At 39.3% G+C, this 20,091-nt stretch overlaps 1 protein-coding gene across 1 annotated transcript in view; it reads left to right on the forward strand.

The window, feature by feature from the left end:
- Positions 1-17,717, forward strand: part of epas1a (endothelial PAS domain protein 1a) — a 79,536-nt gene extending 61,819 nt beyond the window's left edge. Inside the window, exons 8-15 of the mRNA XM_060940222.1 lie at positions 3,076-3,223; positions 3,390-3,592; positions 9,527-9,693; positions 9,828-9,923; positions 12,281-12,640; positions 12,735-12,852; positions 12,950-13,111; positions 14,669-17,717. Coding sequence (XP_060796205.1) covers positions 3,076-3,223; positions 3,390-3,592; positions 9,527-9,693; positions 9,828-9,923; positions 12,281-12,640; positions 12,735-12,852; positions 12,950-13,111; positions 14,669-14,820 — 1,406 coding nt within the window. The 3' untranslated portion in view covers positions 14,821-17,717. The remainder of the gene's footprint in view (positions 1-3,075; positions 3,224-3,389; positions 3,593-9,526; positions 9,694-9,827; positions 9,924-12,280; positions 12,641-12,734; positions 12,853-12,949; positions 13,112-14,668) is intronic.
- Positions 17,718-20,091: the final 2,374 nt, after the last annotated feature.

The raw sequence follows: 20,091 nt of genomic DNA on the forward strand, positions 1-20,091 counted from the left end.
TATTAATAACTAGAAAAGCACTCGGAGAGGGCAGACCTCCGCCAAGAATCCTTTAAAAAAATCCAGGATCCAGAAGGTGATCCGGATCACCGCCAAAATTTAATGGATTGTTACTTGTGCCTAGTCACACCTCTGGAAAAAATTTCAGAGCAATCCGTTCATTACTTTTTCCGTAATGTTGCTAACAGACAAACCAACGCTACCGAAAACATAACCTCCTTGGCGGAGGTAATTAATAGTAGTTATGACAGTAACAGTAATAATTAATGAAAATATATTAGTGATTTTCCATCGATAGTCAATTAAAAGTATTGACACCTCGTTTCTTTTTCATGCTTTCATCAATTGCATATTTTATAAAAGAATTCCTGCTTTTTTTTTTTCTTTCCTGCTAAATATGCTGATAATTCTTAATGCCAGACATGTGCAAGACTTAAAGATTCTGACTGCAAAGTTAAATTCTGGAAAAATGTTCCATTTCTATTGCTGTTGGAGTTTCGAGATGTTGTGCTGCTGCACACACTGTGTATCCTACGTGTAAACGTTTTGCCGAGATAAAAAGCATCCCGCATTTTACAATTCCGGAGATTGCCGAAGCAAGTGAGCAACGATATCACATGACCACCATGGGGCGTGTTTGATCTATTTTTAACCAAAACAAGTCAGCGTGGGCAAACATGGTGGACTCCGCTCTCTCGCCAGCTAAAAGTCAGCGGAAAAGAAAAGGAAAGCCTGCCTAGTGAGTGCAACTGCAAGATAGAGCAGGGTTAGATGGCATGTCATTTTTCTGGACAGATAACTAAATCCTTCTAGCTAGCGCTTAGCTATCTTAACTTTAGAATGCATGAGCTCAATTCTATGGTTGCGAGTATGGAGTTACACACCTAATGTTTTGGTCTTACAGATAAAGAAACGAGAACACAAAAGCAGTAACAGAGAAAAGAGATTCGTTTTTTTGTTTCACGGATCTATTCGCGAATGTCAACCACAAATTACATCCCTGCGACTCAAAACTCTGAGTCACGATGTTTTCCGCGCGTCGCCATCTTGGTGTGACGCAGTTCCATAGTTATGCTAATTAGTTAAAGCTCCTTGCGTTTCGCTATTTCCGTAGGGCTGTACTGTTTACCTGAAAAGGTAGGGAAACGGTCCCGAAATGGAGAAAAGCAACCATTAGGACATCAAAATGATCACATCTCGTCCACATGATCTTGTTCTTGCGAGACATAGGAAAATGCCATGCACAATAAATTTTTTTTTTTTTTTATTTCAGATGACTTTGCAGTCAGCATCTTTAATAAAACACAGAGAGAGAGAGCTGTATTGTATGTTCTTCAGATAGTTATAGAAATTACATATTGCATATTCAATTAAACACGTTCTTCCATAATTGTTGAGTTGCCTGACATTTACAAATACAAGGAGTCATTTTGGGAGCGCATTAAAAGTTAATTAAATATTCTTATTAGTAGGTTTATAATTTGTCCATATATATAATATACACAGACATAGAGGCGTTTAATCTTCCAGAAGCATAATGCTACAATTTCAACTATAACTTTTAAAAAGTAGGATATGATCTGGCAAGTTGGATTTGTTTTTGGTCTCATGCAATTTTTTTGGCCCACAAAACTTTCCTCACCTCCAATTGGTACATAGCTGCTTAGCACAGAACAAAAATCCATCCATCCATTACTGCGTATCATGTTTTACAGGGTCGTGGGCAAGCTGGAGCCTATCCCAGCTGACTGTGGGCGAGAGGCGGGGTACACCCTGGACAAGTCGCCAGGTCATCACAGGGCTGACACATAGGTGGGGTTTACATTAGACCGTATCAGCGGATCATCAGATTAACGTTTTTAAAACGATTAGCGTGCACACAGCAACGCCAATACACGATTCGCGTGCACACAGCAACGCCAATACACGGATACGCTCGGTTCCGCAGGCATCCTGCGCTCCAAATCACTCCGCCCTGAACAGCGAGTGCCCTCTGGAGGGTGCGCACTCCGGCCCTGCGCAGCTCACAGAGCGCGCGAGTGAAGCGCGCAAGCAGTGATTCGGGACTGAGCCGCTGTGTGTGTGATCCCAGCGCACATCACTTACCACTTGCAAGTGGAAGGATGGCAAGCCTAAAGACAATCATAACTACACAATGGGCAGTATTTGCATCAGTATTTGCAGTATTTTCATACTTTTATACTCTTTAATGAAAGGTGATACAAGGCGGAAGTCCGCGCCGTTTTTCAGCAGTCGCGTCACATGACCAACGCCAGCGAATCAGGAAGGTGGATGTCACAGTGACGTTGTCCAATGACGACGTCAGCTAGAGCTCAGCACAGCGTATCCACGTATCCTCAATGTTTACACAGCACCGGACCAGGCACGATCTGGATTGAATACGTGGACCCTGGTGGATTCCCGTTTCCCGGCGTTTCCAGGCGTTTTAATGTAAACGGACAGTGCATCCGCGAAGAAAACGAGACAGATACGGTCTAATGTAAACTTGGCCATAGAGACAAAAAACCATTCACACTCACGGTCAATTTAGAGTCACCAATTAGCCTAAACTGTGTGTCTTTGGACTGTGGGGGAAACCGGAGCACCCGGAGGAAACCCACAGGGAGAACATGCAAACTCCACACAGAAAGGCCTCCATCAGCCACTGGGCTCGAACCCAGAACCTTCTTGCTGTGAGGCGTCAGTGGTAACCACTACACCACTGTGCCATTACAAGAAACAAAATGGAAACATAAATTTGCATCAATAGAAAGGGAAGCTAAATGTTTTTGCTTTTTAAAATTACAAACTGCTTCTTTAAATGTGAAAAAGTGGTCCGTTTGCAGCCAAACAAATTGATCAAGCTCTAGATCAAGTAACTGATTTGGATGCTGTCATCACTTCTGTGGACCTTTTGAGACCAATTTCGATTTATCATCAAGGAGTGGCAAGAAATTGGACTAACATGATAAAGTTGTAGAATATGTAATCCACTAATTATTGAATTGTGACAGACTAAAATGAATGCCTTTTTCTAAAAGCTTACTTGACATTATTGATTTCTTTTGTGTGCAGTGTGCGCGAAGGGTCAGGTGGTGAGCGGTCAGTATCGGATGTTGGCTAAGCATGGTGGTTACGTTTGGGTGGAGACACACGGCACGGTCATCTATAACACCCGCAACTGTCAGCCACAGTGCATCGTGTGTATCAACTACGTCTTAAGGTACGACTTCATATGCTTCATAATGTAAGCTCATACGCTGGCATATTAACCGTAACCTACTAGTATGCTGCTACATATAATGATTACGTCCAATTTACAGAGTCTGTTGAGTGTTGCAGCTTCCAGCCTGACCTCAGATGTTGTTACTGTGACTGTTTTGTTACAGTGATGTTGAACAGAAGTCCATTGTGCTTTCGGTGGACCAGATGGAGTCGTTTTTCAAACCCCGAAACATGCTGGTCACCAGTGAAGTCTTCTGCCGAGGCTCTGAAACATCTAACATGCTCTTTACCAAATTCAAGGAGGAACCTGAAGAGATCCCGCAGCTCGTGCCAACACCGGGAGAAGCGATCATTGCCCTGGACTTTGGTCAGAATTCCACCCACCGCTACCTCTATCCCCACAACAACTTCTGCCTATACTCCACTCTTTCCTTTGACAGCATGCCAACTCCCCTCCTACATGCATGAACTCATTTAATTATTTTTTTTTATTTATCATTTTCTACCTCAGAAACACAACACTCATGTATGCAGTGCCCGTAGTCATGAGCTTTGCAATGGCAGCCTTTGTAATGTTGCATCCTTGTAGCTTGGCTTTGCAGCAGGGTGTGCATTATATGCAAGTCATGATTTGATATCTCTGCTCTGAAGAAAATGACGCCTTATTCAACATAGCATGGGCACATTAAATATTGATTACAAACATGAAAATGATTTTTTTTTTAAATAAAATTTTAAATTTTATGTTTCCCTGGTGTAACCAATGGCGTTTCATGATGTTGGGGTGCTGGTGGTGTGTCATCCTGTGATGGTTCTGGGTTTTAATGGGTGTGCAATTTCATCTCTTATCATAACTTATTGCATGCGATGGAACACAAACTAATTTCTCTTCTGTCTGTTTTAAAGGAAACCTTGGAAGCATGTCTGGTCTGATTTTTCTCATGCCATTCTCACACCCTCGTCTTTCATTCATAAACACAGGAACCGTAACATGCTCAAAACAACATCCGAATATTCTGATCTACTAAACCAAATGCAAAGCACATGATATCGGGCTTAAAGGGATACTTTTGAAGTTTTTTTTTTTTTTTTTTAATCTAGATTCTGTGTACCACATCTGTAGCTTATGTGTGATTACCACAGACAAGAACTTTGACACGTTTCCCTATGCTGCAAAAACAGGAAGCAAAGCGTATTTTCTCGAAACTCATGTTTTAAGAAATGCCTAAAGAAGGAAATGTTTAAAATGTAAGACTATCACTGTCTGAAATCACTCACTACTCACTATATAGTGTACTCATAGTATCCCACAATACATCATGAAAAGTAGTGTACAACCGATGGTCACTAACCAAGCAATATATACCATTATGCATTGTGGTTGTGCTGGAAAAAAAAAAGTGTGTTGGGGGGTGAATGGACAGACGAAGAAACGCATTATAAACGGATTCAAGTACAATTAAGAATAGAAAATGAGCCAAAATAGAATAAGACATAAAATACAAGAATTAAAGTTAGAATGCAGAGCGAGGAATTAATCAAAAGACTCCAAATCTGATTGAATAAAAGGCAGCGGCAAAGAAGAAAGAAAGTTTTCAGCCTTGATTTGAAAGAACTGAAAGATGCAGCAGACACAAAGTACTTCATATTTATTAATGTGGGAAATGCGCTCAGTATAATATGGATTTATAACACAAATACATGCATGCATTTATTATTTTTGAAAACCCACCGGCCGACTGATCTGGCACGTTTTAAATGTGCGACAGTAATGACGTAAATAACTGCGTGGTAGAGTAGTGTCCAAAAGTGTTTTTTTTTTTTTTTTTTTCCATTTTACCAATGAGCTCAGTATATAGTCCTCTCATCTCATTATCTCTAGCCGCTTTATCCTGTTCTACAGGGTCGCAGGCAAGCTGGAGCCTATCCCAGCTGACTACGGGCGAAAGGCGGGGTACACCCTGGACAAGTCACCAGGTCATCACAGGGCTGACACATAGACACAGACAACCATTCACACTCACATTCACACCTACGGTCAATTTAGAGTCACCAGTTAACCTAACCTGCATGTCTTTGGACTGTGGGGGAAACCGGAGCACCCGGAGGAAACCCACGCGGACACGGGGAGAACATGCAAACTCCACACAGAAAGGCCCTCGCCGGCCACAGGGCTCAAACCCGGACCTTCTTGCTGTGAGGCGACAGTGCTAACCACTATACCACCGTGCCGCCCCCTATATAGTCCTCTATATAGGAATTCCCTAGATAGTGAGTAGGGAGTAGCGAACAAGTGAGTGATTTCGGACACAGGGTATGTCATGCAAATTTTTAAACTGTATACTCTAATACTGAGTGAGTTTTTCCATTCTTTTTATAACAGACAGACATTAAGATTCTTGTCCAGCATATCTGTTACAGGTCAAAAAATTTCAACCTAGGTGATTTTTTTTTTGTTTGTTTGGACCTGGGTTAAATTTTTTAACCTCAATCATAATTTCCAACCGCAGTAAAAATTTTGGATTATCTAAAGTTCTCTATCACTTTTTTGTCTCTCTTTCTTCCATCCACTTCCTTTCTGTCTATACCTATCTACTGTATCTAGTATTTCCTCTTGTCTATCTACCTAATATCTTTTTTTCATACTAAGCTGGGATTTGAACTCAGAGCCTTCTGATGCTTAACCTAACCCCTTAACCACTAGACCAGCAACAGTTGCATTGGAATGAATGATATATATTTTAAATTGATTCATGAGTCCAGTCTTATTACGTCATCAATTAGTTTAAAATACAAAATCTTCCCAAATCCTAACCCTGACCTAGACATACAGTGGTGCTTGAAAGTTTGTGAACCCTTTAGAATGTTCTATATTTCTGCATAAATATGACCTAAAATATCATCAGATTTTCACACAAGTCCTAAAAGTAGATAAAGAGAACCCAGTTAAACAAATGAGCCAAAAATATTATGCAACCCCAATTCCAAAAAAGTTGGGATGCTGTGTAAACTGTAAATAAAAACAGAATGCGATCATTTACAAATCATGGAAACCCTGTATTTCATTGAAAAATAATACAAAGGCCTCAGATCAAATGTTAAAACTGAGAAATTTTATTGCTTTTTGAAAAATATATGCTCATTTTGAATTTGATGTCAGCAACACATTTCAGAAAAGTTGGGACGGGGCAACAAAAGACTGAAAAAGTTGTGTAAAGCTTAAAAAAACAAATTTGGTAAATTGGCAACAGGTCAGTAACATGATTGGGTATAAAAAGAGCATCCCAGAGAGGCGGAGTCTATCAGAAGTAAAGATGGGGGAGGGGTTCACCGCTCTGTGAAAGACTGCGTGGGCAAACAGTGCAAGAATTTAAGAATAATGTTCCTCAATATCAAATTACAAAGAATTTGAGGATCACATCATCTGTGGTACATAACATCATTAAAAGATTCAGAGAATCCAGAGAAATCTCTGTATGCAAGAGACAAGGCTGAAAACTGACATTGGATGCCTGTGATCTTCAGGCCCTCAGGCGACACTGCATTAAAAGCAGACACGTGCCTGGAGTGGAAATCACTGTATGGGCTCAGGAACACTTCAGAAAACCATCGTCTGTGAAAACAGTTCATTACTGCATCCGCAAATGCAAGTTATAACTAGATATCAGCAATATCCAGAAACACCGCCACCTTCTCTGGGCCCGAGCTCTTTTTATGATGGACTGAGGCGAAGTGGAAAACTGTCCCGAGATCTGACAAATCAAAAGTTAATATTCTTTTTGGAAATCATGGACACCACATCCTCCAGGCTAAAGAGGAGAGGGACCATCCAGCTTATCAGAGCACAGTTCAAAAGCCAGCATCTGTGATAGTATGAGGGTGTATTAGTGCACATGACATGGGTAGCTTGTACATCTGGAAAGGCATCATTAACGCTAAATGATATACACACGTTTCAGAGCAATATGCTGTCATCCAGACAAAATCTTTTCCAAGGAAGACCATCCTTCTTTCAGCAAGACAATGCCAAACTGCTTTCTGCACATATTAAAACTGCATGGCTCTGTGCTAAGAGTCCGGGTGCTAAACTGGCCTGCCTGCAGTCCAGACCTGTCTCACATTGAAAACATCTGGTGCATTATGAAGCACAAAATATGACAAAAGAGATCCCAAACTGTTGAGCAGCTGAAATTGTCTGTCAGACGAGAATGGGACAACATTTGTCTTTCAAAACTACAGCAATTGGTCTCCTCAGTTCCCAAACGTTTACAGAGTGTTGTTAAAAGTAGGGGTGAGGCAACACAGTGGTAAACACGCCCCTGTCCCAACTTTTTTGAAACATGTTGCTGACATCAAATTCAAAACGAGCACATGTTTTTCAAAAAACAACAAACTTTTTCAGTTTCAACATCTGACATGTTGTCTTTGTACAATTTTCAATGAAATACCGGGTTTCAGTGATTTGCAAATCATTGCATTCTGTTTTTATTGATAGTTTACCCAGCATCTCAACTTTTTTGGAATTGGGGTTGTACTTGGTCATTTATTTATTGAGGAAAATGATCCAATATTACATATCTGTGAGTGGCAAAAGTATGTGAACCTCTAGGATTAGCAGTTAATTTGAAGGTGAAATTAGAGTCAGGTGTTTTCAATCAATGGGATGACAATCAGGTGTGAGTGGGCACCCTGTTTTATTTAAAGAACAGGGATCTATCAAAGTCTGATCTTCACAACACATGTTTGTGGAAGTGTATCATGGTACGAACAAAGGAGATTTCTGAGGACCTCAGAAAAAGTGTTGTTGATGCTCATCAGGCTGGAAAAGGTTACAAAACCATCTCTAAAGAGTTTGGACTCCACCAATCCACAGTCAGACAGAATGTGTACAAATGGAGGAAATTCAAGACCATTGTTACCCTCCCCAGGAGTGGTTGACCAACAAAGATCACTCCAAGAGCAAGGGGTGTAATAGTCGGCGAGGTCACAAAGGACACCAGGGTAATTTCTAAGCAACTGAAGGCCTCTCTCACATTGGCTAATGTTCATGAGTCCACCATCAGGAGAACACTGAGCAACAATGGTGTGCATGACAGGGTTGCAAGGAAAAAGTCACTGCTCTCCAAAAAGAACACTGCTGCTCGTCTGCAGTTTGCTAAAGATCACATGGACAAACCAGAAGGCTGTTGGAAAAATGTTTTGTGGACGGATGAGAGCAAAATAGAACTTTTTGGTTTAAATGAGAAGTGTTATGTTTGGAGAAAGGAAAACACTGCATTCCAGCATAAGAACCTTATCCCATCTGTGAAACATGGTATTGGTAGTATCATGGTTTGGGCCTGTTTTGGTGCATCTGGGCCAGGACGGCTTGCCATCATTGATGGAACAATGAATTCTGAATTATACCAGCAAATTCTAAAGGAAAATGTCAGGACATCTGTCCATGAACTGAATCTCAAGAGAAGGTGGGTCATGCAGCAAGACAACGACCTTAAGCACACAAGTCGTTCTACCAAAGAATGGTTAAAGAAGAATAAAGTTAATGTTTTGGAATGGCCAAGTCAAAGTCCTGACCTTAATCCAATCGAAATGTTGTGGAAGGACCTGAAGCCAGCTGTTCATGTGAGGAAACCCACCAACATCCCAGAGTTGAAGCTGTTCTGTACGGAGGAACGGGCTAAAATTCCTCCAAGCCGGTGTGCAGGACTGATCAACAGTTACCGGAAACGTTTAGTTGCAGTTATTGCTGCACAAGGAGATCACACCAGATACTGAAAGCAAAGGTTCACATACTTTTGCCACTCACAGATATGTAATATTGGATCATTTTCCTCAATAAATAAATGACCAAGTATAATATTTTTGTCTCATTTGTTTAACCGGATTCTCTTAATCTACTTTTAGGACTTGTGTGAAAATCTGATGATGTTTTAGGTCATATTTATGCAGAAATATAGAAAATTCTAAAGGGTTCTCAAAATTTCAAGCACCACTGTAGTAAGTCTCCCTAATACAAGTAGCAAATTATGAACCAGGTTAAAAATTCGAACCTAGGTTAAAAAATTCCACCTGACCTACAATTTTGACCCGTAACATATCCACACATACACTACAAACATTAGTATACTAAATTCTAGACTATTCTTTTAACACTGTTTACAATATTATATTTGTATCTATAGATGTACGTAAACATCATACAATATTTCAGACACCGTTCAGCTTTTAGACTGTTTTTTTTTTTTTGGCTACAACAATAACATCAGCTACTTTGTGCATGCTCTTCATCTTGCATTTACAGGAAGTCCAGAGTTTGAAGCTTCTACTACCTTCTACAAATCTCCCAGTCAGGCTTCGGTCAATAAGCTGTGGGAAATAGAGTCTCCACAACATAACTCTAACAGCAACCTGGCCAAAACTTCTTCATCCAGCTCAAATACGACCCTGAACAACAGCAGCAGCTCCACTGTACGTTCCTTCTGCGTCCTTCGTATCCAACTAATGAATGATGCCGATTATTGTATCGTCTTTTAGAGCTGCTTGCTTACCTTCATGGCATCTTTATGTATAATTCATAATCATGTTGTCTGCCTGTGTTTTAGCCCGATAGTGCAGGAGAACGATACTATGGTAATGAGGAGAATGAGCTGAAGATTGAGCTGACAGAACGGCTTTTTGAGCAGGACACTGACAACGAAGTAAGTTCGTTACGCGTTTTGGCACAATACTACAGCCCGTCTACTGTTAACCATATCATTTATAATTTCTGACTCCTGGACATTGAAAACTACACTTCTCTGCTTTTAAAGCTAAAGCAACAGAATAAACAAGAAAAAAGTTCAACTGGCAGAAAAGTCAATTCACTGAAGGGGAAAGGACAAGAAAGATGTGCATTTGTTGCTAGTTACACCACTGCTTTTTATTTTTATATATATATATATATATATATATATATATATATATATATATAAATAAAATGTGTGTGTGTATGTGTGTGTGTGTGTGTGTATATATATATATATATATATATATATATATATATATAGTGTATATATGTGTGTGTGTGTGTGTGTGTGTGTATATATATATATATATATATATATATATATATATATATATATATATAGTGTATATATGTGTGTGTGTGTGTGTGTGTGTGTGTGTGTGTGTGTATATATATATATATATATATATATATATATATATATATATATATATACAGTTAACCAAATGTAAGATTTACTAATCTATTTATAGAAATTTATACTTATTCTTACAAACAATAATCTTCTTCTACTGGCAGATCATTTTGCTAATTCTAAACATTCATTTCTAGAAAGAAGCTAAATTATCTGTGAAGAGTTAACAATTATTCCATGAAATCGAGTCGTACATGAGCTGATCGCCGATGAGGCACATAGCACCGAGTCACCTATAAGCCATGTACGACAAGATTGAGTGGAATAACTGTTTTATTCTATCCACATTCACTGGATTTTGAGAAACAGAGCATTTTTATTTTTATTTTTTGCAAATTTCATAAATAAAAACTTCATACAAAATGTCCGACAAAGTCATTTCCGCTCAGGCGGACTTCTTAAAAACCTATCGATGGCTGCACGAATTGTTGTTTTTTAGTAGAAATTGCTGTCGTGCCGGAGCGCAGGTGGCCAAGTGGTTAGAGCGCTTGACCGCTAAGCGAACGGTCCCTGGTTCGAGCTTCAGCTCGACGGGGATCTGGGGCTCGCTCCCTGTCCACCCAGCAGTGAATGGGGACCTGGTGGAAACACTGGGGAAGTTAAAGGCGGCGAGGAAAGGAACTGGCCACCCTACCTCACTATGCCGATGGCCCAGGACAAGTGCGCTCTCTAACAGGCACTTCCCCAATGTATGAATCGTATATGGGACTCCCCTTTGCTTTGCTGTCGTGCCGAGGTATGGAATAGCTTTAGACGTTTATTTAATTCTTCCTTGGACATTTCAGTGATGTAATTTTCAAACTTCTTTTGAACTTTTGAACCAGTCTAAAAAAAAAAAAAAAAATTCAACAAATTTTAATGCTTGAAGATGAAGAATGTAAACAAACCGACGAAATGACAGGCGCAATTTGTGAAAAATGCTATAATAATATAATAATTCTTGAAAAATAAAAACGATACCTTCTTACCATCAAATACTTTCATTCCATATTTTGTTGCTTTTTTTAATTTTTTTGGAGTTTTGTTTTCAAGTAGAGTTTTTATTTCATCCTCGGTTGGTTCAGCAAAACGCTCCGCCATTTTGTTTTTCTCTACTCAAGGTATATGAGCTGATAGCCTTGTAATGGAGTAGCCAATCAGAGCGCATGATTACTCGTATCCAGTGAATGTGGATAGAATAAAATGAAAATATTCAACGTTTTTGTTTGAAATTAGTGGAAAAAAAAGTCTCAAAATAGGTGTGATAATCTTTTATATTTGGGTTTTTTGTAAACTTATGGCAGGAAGTACTAGATAAATTTTTGAATATTTATTCAAGATATTTTCATGTGCTAAGATTTTTGTAGTGTTCTGCTTCATGCCGGATTTATCAAGGTGAACTTTTGACATGTAAATTTACAAACTTTGTGAGCTAATCGAAACCATATGTGCAGGGCTGTGATCACTTTGGAAGGTAAATAAAAATGTAGTTGCTTATAATTGTGTCGCAACCACACGAGTTTTGCCTCTTACTTTCTTAGTGTTGCTTGACCCAGATCTTGGGGGGGGGGAAGAAATAGTCATCTGACTGGTTAGTAGTGACCAAGCTTTGTGCAGTTTTGTGGTCAAATTCATTTTTTTTCTCTTTTTCTGATGACTGTCTTTTTAGCAATGATGGCTCTTCTGTTCTTGTGTATTCTGACGATGATGTTTTTTGATCATCCAGGTCATTTCAAAATATCTACTAGTAGCTGAGATTTTGAGGGTTTGTGTCAGTCTTGGATAGAGATCTATTCTAACTCGAGCTCTGCCACCTTTTCAATTTAAAGGAGAATGCCAAATGAAAAGAATAACACTGTGCTGTTTGTCATTTTCAGCAATGGGACTTCAATGATCTGGACCTGGAGACTTTGGCTCCCTACATCCCCATGGACGGTGAGGACTTCCAGCTCAACCCCATTGCTCAGGATGAATCCTTATCTGAGTCCAGCTCAAACTTTTGTCCCCAGCCACAGAAGAGCCTCTTCCAGCCTTTGGCTCATCTCACCTCTGAGCACAAAAACTGCATCAGCTCCTACCCAGAGATACCACTCGTTCCTCCTTACCAGGCTCCTCCGAGCATTTTGCACTCATCCGGAGCAGGCATGCACCTTGATCAGATTACTCTGACTAACAGTTTCAAACGAAAAAGACGGGATGAATTTACTACTTCCTGCTCGTTTCCAGATATTCCTCAAGTAAGGTTGAAGCACATTTCCCATGCAGGTTTAAGAAAGAGATAAATATTAACACAGTTGTTCAAATCGATACTTCTTTTGTCTGTGTTTGAAGTGTATTAAGCAGGATGGAATAAGTCGCAGCGAGTCTGCAGACAACATGTGGAAGCGAATGAGGACAGCAAATACGGATGGGTGTGCCTTTTCTATCAGGAAACCCCCTGATCCCAGAAGTACATAGAACCTGTTTCTAAATATGCACATTTTTGTTTTGTCTGTCTCTCATTCCATAACATTTGATGTGTTTGATTTTTTTTTTTTTAATTCCAGACCCCTTCTCAGCTGGGCAATTAGCTAAGCATTCTCACCCTGTTCGTTGTCAGCCTCCTCCAGATCCCCGGCTCTCTGACGAGCTCAAACAGCCTTTTACTGAGCGCTTCTGCTCTTCAGCATACAGTCAGTATGGCATGCCAGCTTCTGTAAAATTCACAGGTCAGTGCTGTATGTTGCATTTGTACATGTGTTTCTTTCATTTTATACATTTAACAGTTATTCCACGAAATTTAGTCATACATGAGCTGATAACCGACGAGGTGCGTAGCACTGAGTCGGCTATAAAGCCTCGGTCACAACCGGCCGTACGTGCTCCTACGGCCAGTCTACGTGCAAAAAACGCAAGAAACGCACGAAGGGCGCGCGTGTGACATGCTGATTTTTGAGCCGTAGACCGGCCACAGAGGTTCTTTGTCATGTCAAACAAACTCTACGGGCGCTTACGTTTTTTTCAGGTTGCAAGACAAACTTACGGCCAACGTGCGTCTTTCTCCACGAACAAAAAAAACGCAGCGATTTGGGAAACGCCAAAAATCGCACGGCCAAAAAAATCATACGTCCGGTTGTGACCTAGGCTTAAGCCGTGTACGACCAGATTGAGTGGAATAACTGTTTTATTCTATTCACATTCACTGGATTTTGAGAAACGGGGCATTTTTATTTTTATTTTTTTGCAAATTCGATGAATAAAAACTTTATACAAAACATCCGACCAAATCATTTCCATTTAGAATGTAAACAAACCGGCGAAATGACAGTAGCAGTTTGTGAAAAATGCGATAAAAATAATTCTTGAAAAATAAAAAAAAAGATGCGTTCTGACCATCAAATACTTTTATTCCATATTTTGTTGCTTTTTTATATTTTTTTGGGTTTTCTTCTTCTTCTTTAGGGTTTTTTGGCGGTTGGCAAAACAACTTAAAGGTGCGAGATAGATAGATAGATAGATAGATAGATAGATAGATAGATAGATAGATAGATAGATAGATAGATAGATAGATAGATAGATAGAACTTTTGCTATTGTTTTAGAAACAACAAAACACAGTTTAGCAGCTCTCCGTACTGGCAGTGCAAAATGCAAGGAACAGGGAATAAAATAGATGCATAAAAACAAAATAATACAAGAAGAAACACAATAAATAGACATAAAAGCAATAAATGGGCATTTTCCTTGGGGGAGGGTGTTTGTTGCCCCTCACTGGTGGAGTTGGGGTAGGAGAAGGTGGGGTTGCGCATCCGACAGCTTGAGGGTAGAAACTGTTTTCTTTAGCGCCACCAACTGGGCTGAAGTGTGGAACAGGAGATTTGGGGGGGAAACGACACGACTATATTCTTTTAGCTATATCTGTTTCTTTTAAATACTTGATAACAATTTTTGGGGTTTTGTTTTCAAGTAGAGTTTTTATTTCATCCTCAGTTGGTTCAGCAACACGCTCTGCCAATTTGTTTTTCTCTACTCACGGTATATGAGCTGATAGCCTAGTCATAGAGTAGCCAATCAGAGCATGCGATTGCTCATATCCAGTGAAATGTGGATAGAATAATTACATTTATACAAAAGTTGAGAGAGGATACCATCCACGAAGTAAAGGGCTTTTAAGTACAGCTTCTTGACAATTTAGAGATTTTAACTTGCAGCTTTCCGATCACGACCAAATCATAGACCAAACTGCTGAGACTTAACATCACTTCTAATACATATTGTGTCTCTTAGGGATTACAAATCGATTGCTAGGCCCCTCCTTTGGCCCGTACTGCCTGGCGGAGCTGACGCAGTATGACTGTGATGTGAACGTGCCATTGCAGGGAAATCTTCACCTGCTGCAGGGAAACGATCTGCTCAAAGCTTTAGACCAGTCCACATAGACTGTCAGATACTTAAGTTACATCCAGACTGGGTCTCTCCATTTAGTCTGTGCCTACTGCATACATGCCTTTCTTATAATGGTTGCATTTCCATTCACTTATATCGCCAGTGACAGAATACAGAATGCAACATCCCTAACTCAGACACTATTGTTTATGTATGAGCTGTTACTACCTTATAAACTGTTAATACAAGTTAATAATGTATAACTTTACTTTCACTTTGGTGTTGAAATTTATTCTTATATTCAGACATATTATACTGAGTCATTTGTTTCAGATGATATAGATTAATATTGGTATTACTGGTGCAATTTTCTTGTTTCTCTTTTAAATAGTGCACCAGTTAAGTTTGTACACCCCTACACATTCATAGGTTTTTCTGTATTTTGATTATTTTCTACATTGTAGAACAATACAGAAGACATCAAAACTATCAAATAACACATGGAACAGAAAAGTGTTTAAAAAAACAAAACGTGTTTCATATTTTAGATTCTTCAAAGTAGCCAGCGTTTACCTTGACTTGGCTTTGCACGCTATTGGCATTATCTTAACCAGCTTCATGAGGTCGTCACCTGGAATGTGCCTTGTCAAAAGTTAATTAGTGCAATTTCTTGCCGCCTTAATGCGTTTGAGATCAAACAATAAATAGTAAATAATAAAAATACAGTAAATAGCTGGCTACTATTCAACACCACAACTGTAGTAATCCATATTATGTCAAGAACCGCTCAACTAAATAAAAAAAAAGACAGTCCGTCATTACTTTAAGACATGAAGTGTTGTTATTAATTAATAAAAATAAAGAAAAAACATTGAATTTGAAGGTGTGTCCAAACTTTTGACTGGTACTAATATATAATGTATTATATTATATGGTCTCAAATCAGTTTTGATATTGCAAAGAAAAATGCAGTTATTTAGAAGTAACTAGAAAAGTTTCTTTTAGGGTTTGGGATTTAAAAAAAGCATGGAAATTCAAATCATGAATGTGTTTCATAATTTGGATAATTTGTAAAATACCATTTTCTTGCTTCTTTTTGTTTCAGTTGCTCTTTCAAATTCCATAATCTACCTAAACAACTGTGATGCTATATGCTGCGTATCTCTACATCATATGAAGCACTTTATTTAAAGAGCATTAAACTAGACCCATAGCAGCATGGTGGTGTAGTGGTTAGCACTGTTGCCTCGCAGCAAGAAGGTTCTGGGTTCGAGCCCAGTAGTCAATGGGGGACTTTCTGTGTGGAGTTTGCATGTTCTCTGCCTGGGTTAACTCTGGGTGCTCTGGTTTCCCCCACAGTCCAAAGACGTGCAGGTTAGGCTGATTGGTGGCTCTAAATTGACTGAATGGTTGTTTGTTTCTATGTGTCAGCCCTGCGATGATCTGGTGACTTGTCCAGGGTGTACCCCGCCTCTTGCCCATAGTCAGCTGGGATAGGCTCCTGCAACCCTGCACAGGATAAGTGGCTACAGATAATGGATGGAAAATAGACCCCTTTTTTGCGTAGACCAAATACAAAATAATGTCATACTACTTTTGCAAGTGGTGCTTTCATTTCATAGGATCGCTTCAACTACATCCCAGTTTACCCAATACCAGGAAACTCTTCATAATCTTCTGTCTTGTCTGTCCCACCAGCATCACCAACACATTATCCAAGCAGCGACAGTTATTAGTTATATATTCTCATATAGAGAGGTGCAGGGGGTGTCGTGGCTCAGGTGGATAAGGCGCCATACCATAAATCCGGGGACCCGGGTTCGATTCCGACCCGAGGTCATTTCCCGATCCCTCCCCCTCTCTCTCCCCCGCTCATTTCCTGTCTCTACACTGTCCTATCCAATAAAGGTGAAAAAAAAAGCCCAAAAAAAATCTTTAAAAAAAAAAAAGAGGTGCAATGTCTTTAGATGGTCCTAATCAGTGCCTAGGTACCTTATCTAATTTACTCTAGTAGAAACTGTCGCTTTTCTTTATTTGAATTCTTCATGCAGTTTAAGGTTAAATGTATGATTCTTTGTTTCCAACTCAAGCTAATGTTTATAATCTCCATTTGATACCATGGAGCTCTAATATTTTCATTAGTGAACATCTAAAAGGATTTCTGTCTCAGACTGTCAGTGTTTTTCAAAGGAAAGGTGATTATAAACACATGCAAAACAGTGGCATATAGTCGTAGTAATAATAGTAATAATAATTGTTTTAACTGTTCCACTCTCAGTTCAAAATGACTCAAGATTCATGATGAAATATAACTGAACATGTATTTAACACATGGCCTTGTAAGCTATATTAACTCGCGCACATTTTAACGATGAATCATAGTATTTGGTCAGTATTTATTTTTTCTAACGATTCTCATACCGGTATTTCTGAGAAAGCCTTGATGCTCATGATTATTTCATAATGCCTCACATTACACAGTGACACAAAAACTACACATGACAAAATATATAGTTTTCATCAGATGCCTATTCAGATTACTGATATTGATTACTGTCATGTATTGCTTCATAGCATTTTTGAAATAAATGATCGTTCATTAATTAATTTGTAATTTATTAAGTGTGTCCATAAATGGCATATTTGCTGTCAATACAGTTTGACTTGGAAAACAAACTCGCTCTGAGTTTAGGACAGACAGGGTAAACCATATCGCAGTGTGAAATGTTCTACAACTGTTCTCTGAAGGGAGATCCACTGGTGTTTCTTCTTTTTTTTTTCTTTTGTTAAATCAGGAAGCCTAAGATATTGAAAAAAATATATATATATCTAACTTTATGTGACATTATGAATTGCCTGCATATCGAGATGCTACTTTCTTGTTTCTTTTACTCCATGTAAAGAAGCACTTTGTTGGGCTCTTTTTGGTAATAAAAGGAGTAGACACAAATGCCTGTCTTTACCTTTTTTGTTCTTGTATAAAAATATTTAACAATTATTCGCCGAAGGTGACGTGAACTTAACTTTGTCTCGGTTATTATTCACCAATATTCACTGAGCCTGAAATGGATAATTGTTTTAGTATAAATACACAGGTGATTATTTTTTTTTAAAAATCGTATTAAAAAATACTACTAATAATAAAGGTGCGGCACAGACTTGCGTCACTTCTCTATACCGAGTCACATAAAAACCTTTGTTTTGAAATCGATAAAATAAATCACAATTCTACCTGACCTTTTGAATAGTTTTAGACCAAACTTTGTAGCATCTTTAGTGCTTTTAGGAACAGTATTTTCTTTCATAATTTGTAATTCTTCCTCACTTATGGTAACAAAGCGATTGACCACCATTTTGCCGAGGTGATTATCGAGAAATAGTCCAAATTTCTCGACCAATCAGCGTACTCATTTTCCCATAATCACCTCTGTATTTATACTGATAATGCTAACTGAAGAGAAATGCATAACATTCTATTCACTGGTTAGATCTTAAGTCTGAAAGTAATCTTAACTTAAGTGTTATAAAGGATTTTATAGTTGGTACTGGGTTACGAGTAATTCTACCCAACACTGTGATCCTTCTAAGAGTGAGCTTTATCATCTAATTCTGCTTGTGAATATGTGATTAGCTCTTGGAAATACAATGGTAGTATGTACAGTGCTCAGCATAAATAAGTACACCCCCTTTGAAAAATAACATTTTAAAGGTCCCATGGCATGAAATTTTCACTTTCTGAGGTTTTTTAACGTTAAAATGAGTTCCTCTGACCTTCTTAAGTCACCCCAGTGGCTAGAAATTTCATAATGTGTAAACCAAACTATGCCCAACATTTGAGAATGGCGCGTCAAAACGGCGCGTTGATAAACTCTTCCCTTGCCTACGTCAGCAAGGGAGATGATCCCCACGCCCCCCCCTCTGGATTCCCACCCACTGTATGGATTGCCCGCCCAGCTCAAAAGTTGCCACCAAACATGGAAGTTGCGCTGTATATGGATGGGACAACACAGAAAGGAGTCTGTTTTTACTGCCGACGGGAGAGCCCCTGAAGACGCAGTGGCTTAATTTTATTTACTCCAATAATACGCCGTCGAGTCTACCTAAGACGGTGTATGTTTGTCGGAAGCATTTTCCTGATGAATGTTTCCACAACTTGGGACAGTACAGGGCAGGTTTTGCACATCAACTGTCACTGAAGCCTGGGTCCGTACCAAGCATCCCTGCTGCATCAGCCACAAACACCGAACAAGTAAGTGTATAACTGTTAAGTCGTTTTGCCGTGTTTTAAAATCGGTGCCACGTTAGCCTTGCAATGGCTACATTAGCTGTGCAGCTAACCGCTTCCTGCAGTTAGCCAGGTACTCTGCGCTACAAAACCAAAAAGCATGCAGCATGCTCTGTTATAATAGCCAATCAAAACAGTTTTTACAAAGACACCCACATTCTTTTTTTTAAGTCACTCGTTCATTTTATTTGTTCAGTAAAAACCCAAACATTTGTTGAATTTATTTTATTTCCTCGCGTCGCACCTTAATGACGTCAGCGCGCGGTATTTTTCCCTTCGCGGTTTGTTCCTTCTCTCTCGCCATAGTAAGGCACCCACATCCACTTGTTCTGACCCACTGGAGGTAGCGTCACAGTGCTGTTAGCCAATCAGAGGTAACACGTTTACATGTCATGAATATTAATGATAAGACCCGCCCCCACCCTCTACCCTTCCCCGCCTCCTGCTTCTCATTAGCAAAACGACGCACTGGGAAAAGCGCTGAAATGGGGCTTTCTCCCAGGAGGCTATATCTACTTGCCGAGGGTTCATTTTGAGAAAGGCTGCGGATATAACATCCGGAAACCTCCACGAGCCCGTTTAAAGCATCAACAAACCACCATGCCATGGGACCTTTAAACAATATCTCAATGAACACAAACAATTTCCAAAATGTTGACAAGACAAAGTTTAATATAACATCTGTTTAACTTATAATGTGAAAGTAAGGTTAATAATATAAACTTAGATTACACATTTTTCAGTTTTACTCAAATTAGGGTGGTGCAAAAATAAGAACACCCCACAACAAAAACTACTACATCTAGTACTTTGTATGGCCTCCATGATTTTTAATGACAGCACCAAGTCTTCTAGGCATGGAATGAACAAGTTGGCGACATTTTGCAACATCAATCTTTTTCCATTCTTCAACAACGACCTCTTTTAGTGACTGGATGCTGGATGGAGAGCGATGCTCAACTTGTCTCTTCAGAATTCCCCATAGCTGTTCGATTGGGTTCAGATCAGGAGACATACTTGGCCACTGAATCACTTTCAC

Source organism: Neoarius graeffei, chromosome 14 (assembly GCF_027579695.1).
Source record: "Neoarius graeffei isolate fNeoGra1 chromosome 14, fNeoGra1.pri, whole genome shotgun sequence".
Classification (NCBI taxonomy): Eukaryota; Metazoa; Chordata; class Actinopteri; order Siluriformes; family Ariidae; genus Neoarius; species Neoarius graeffei.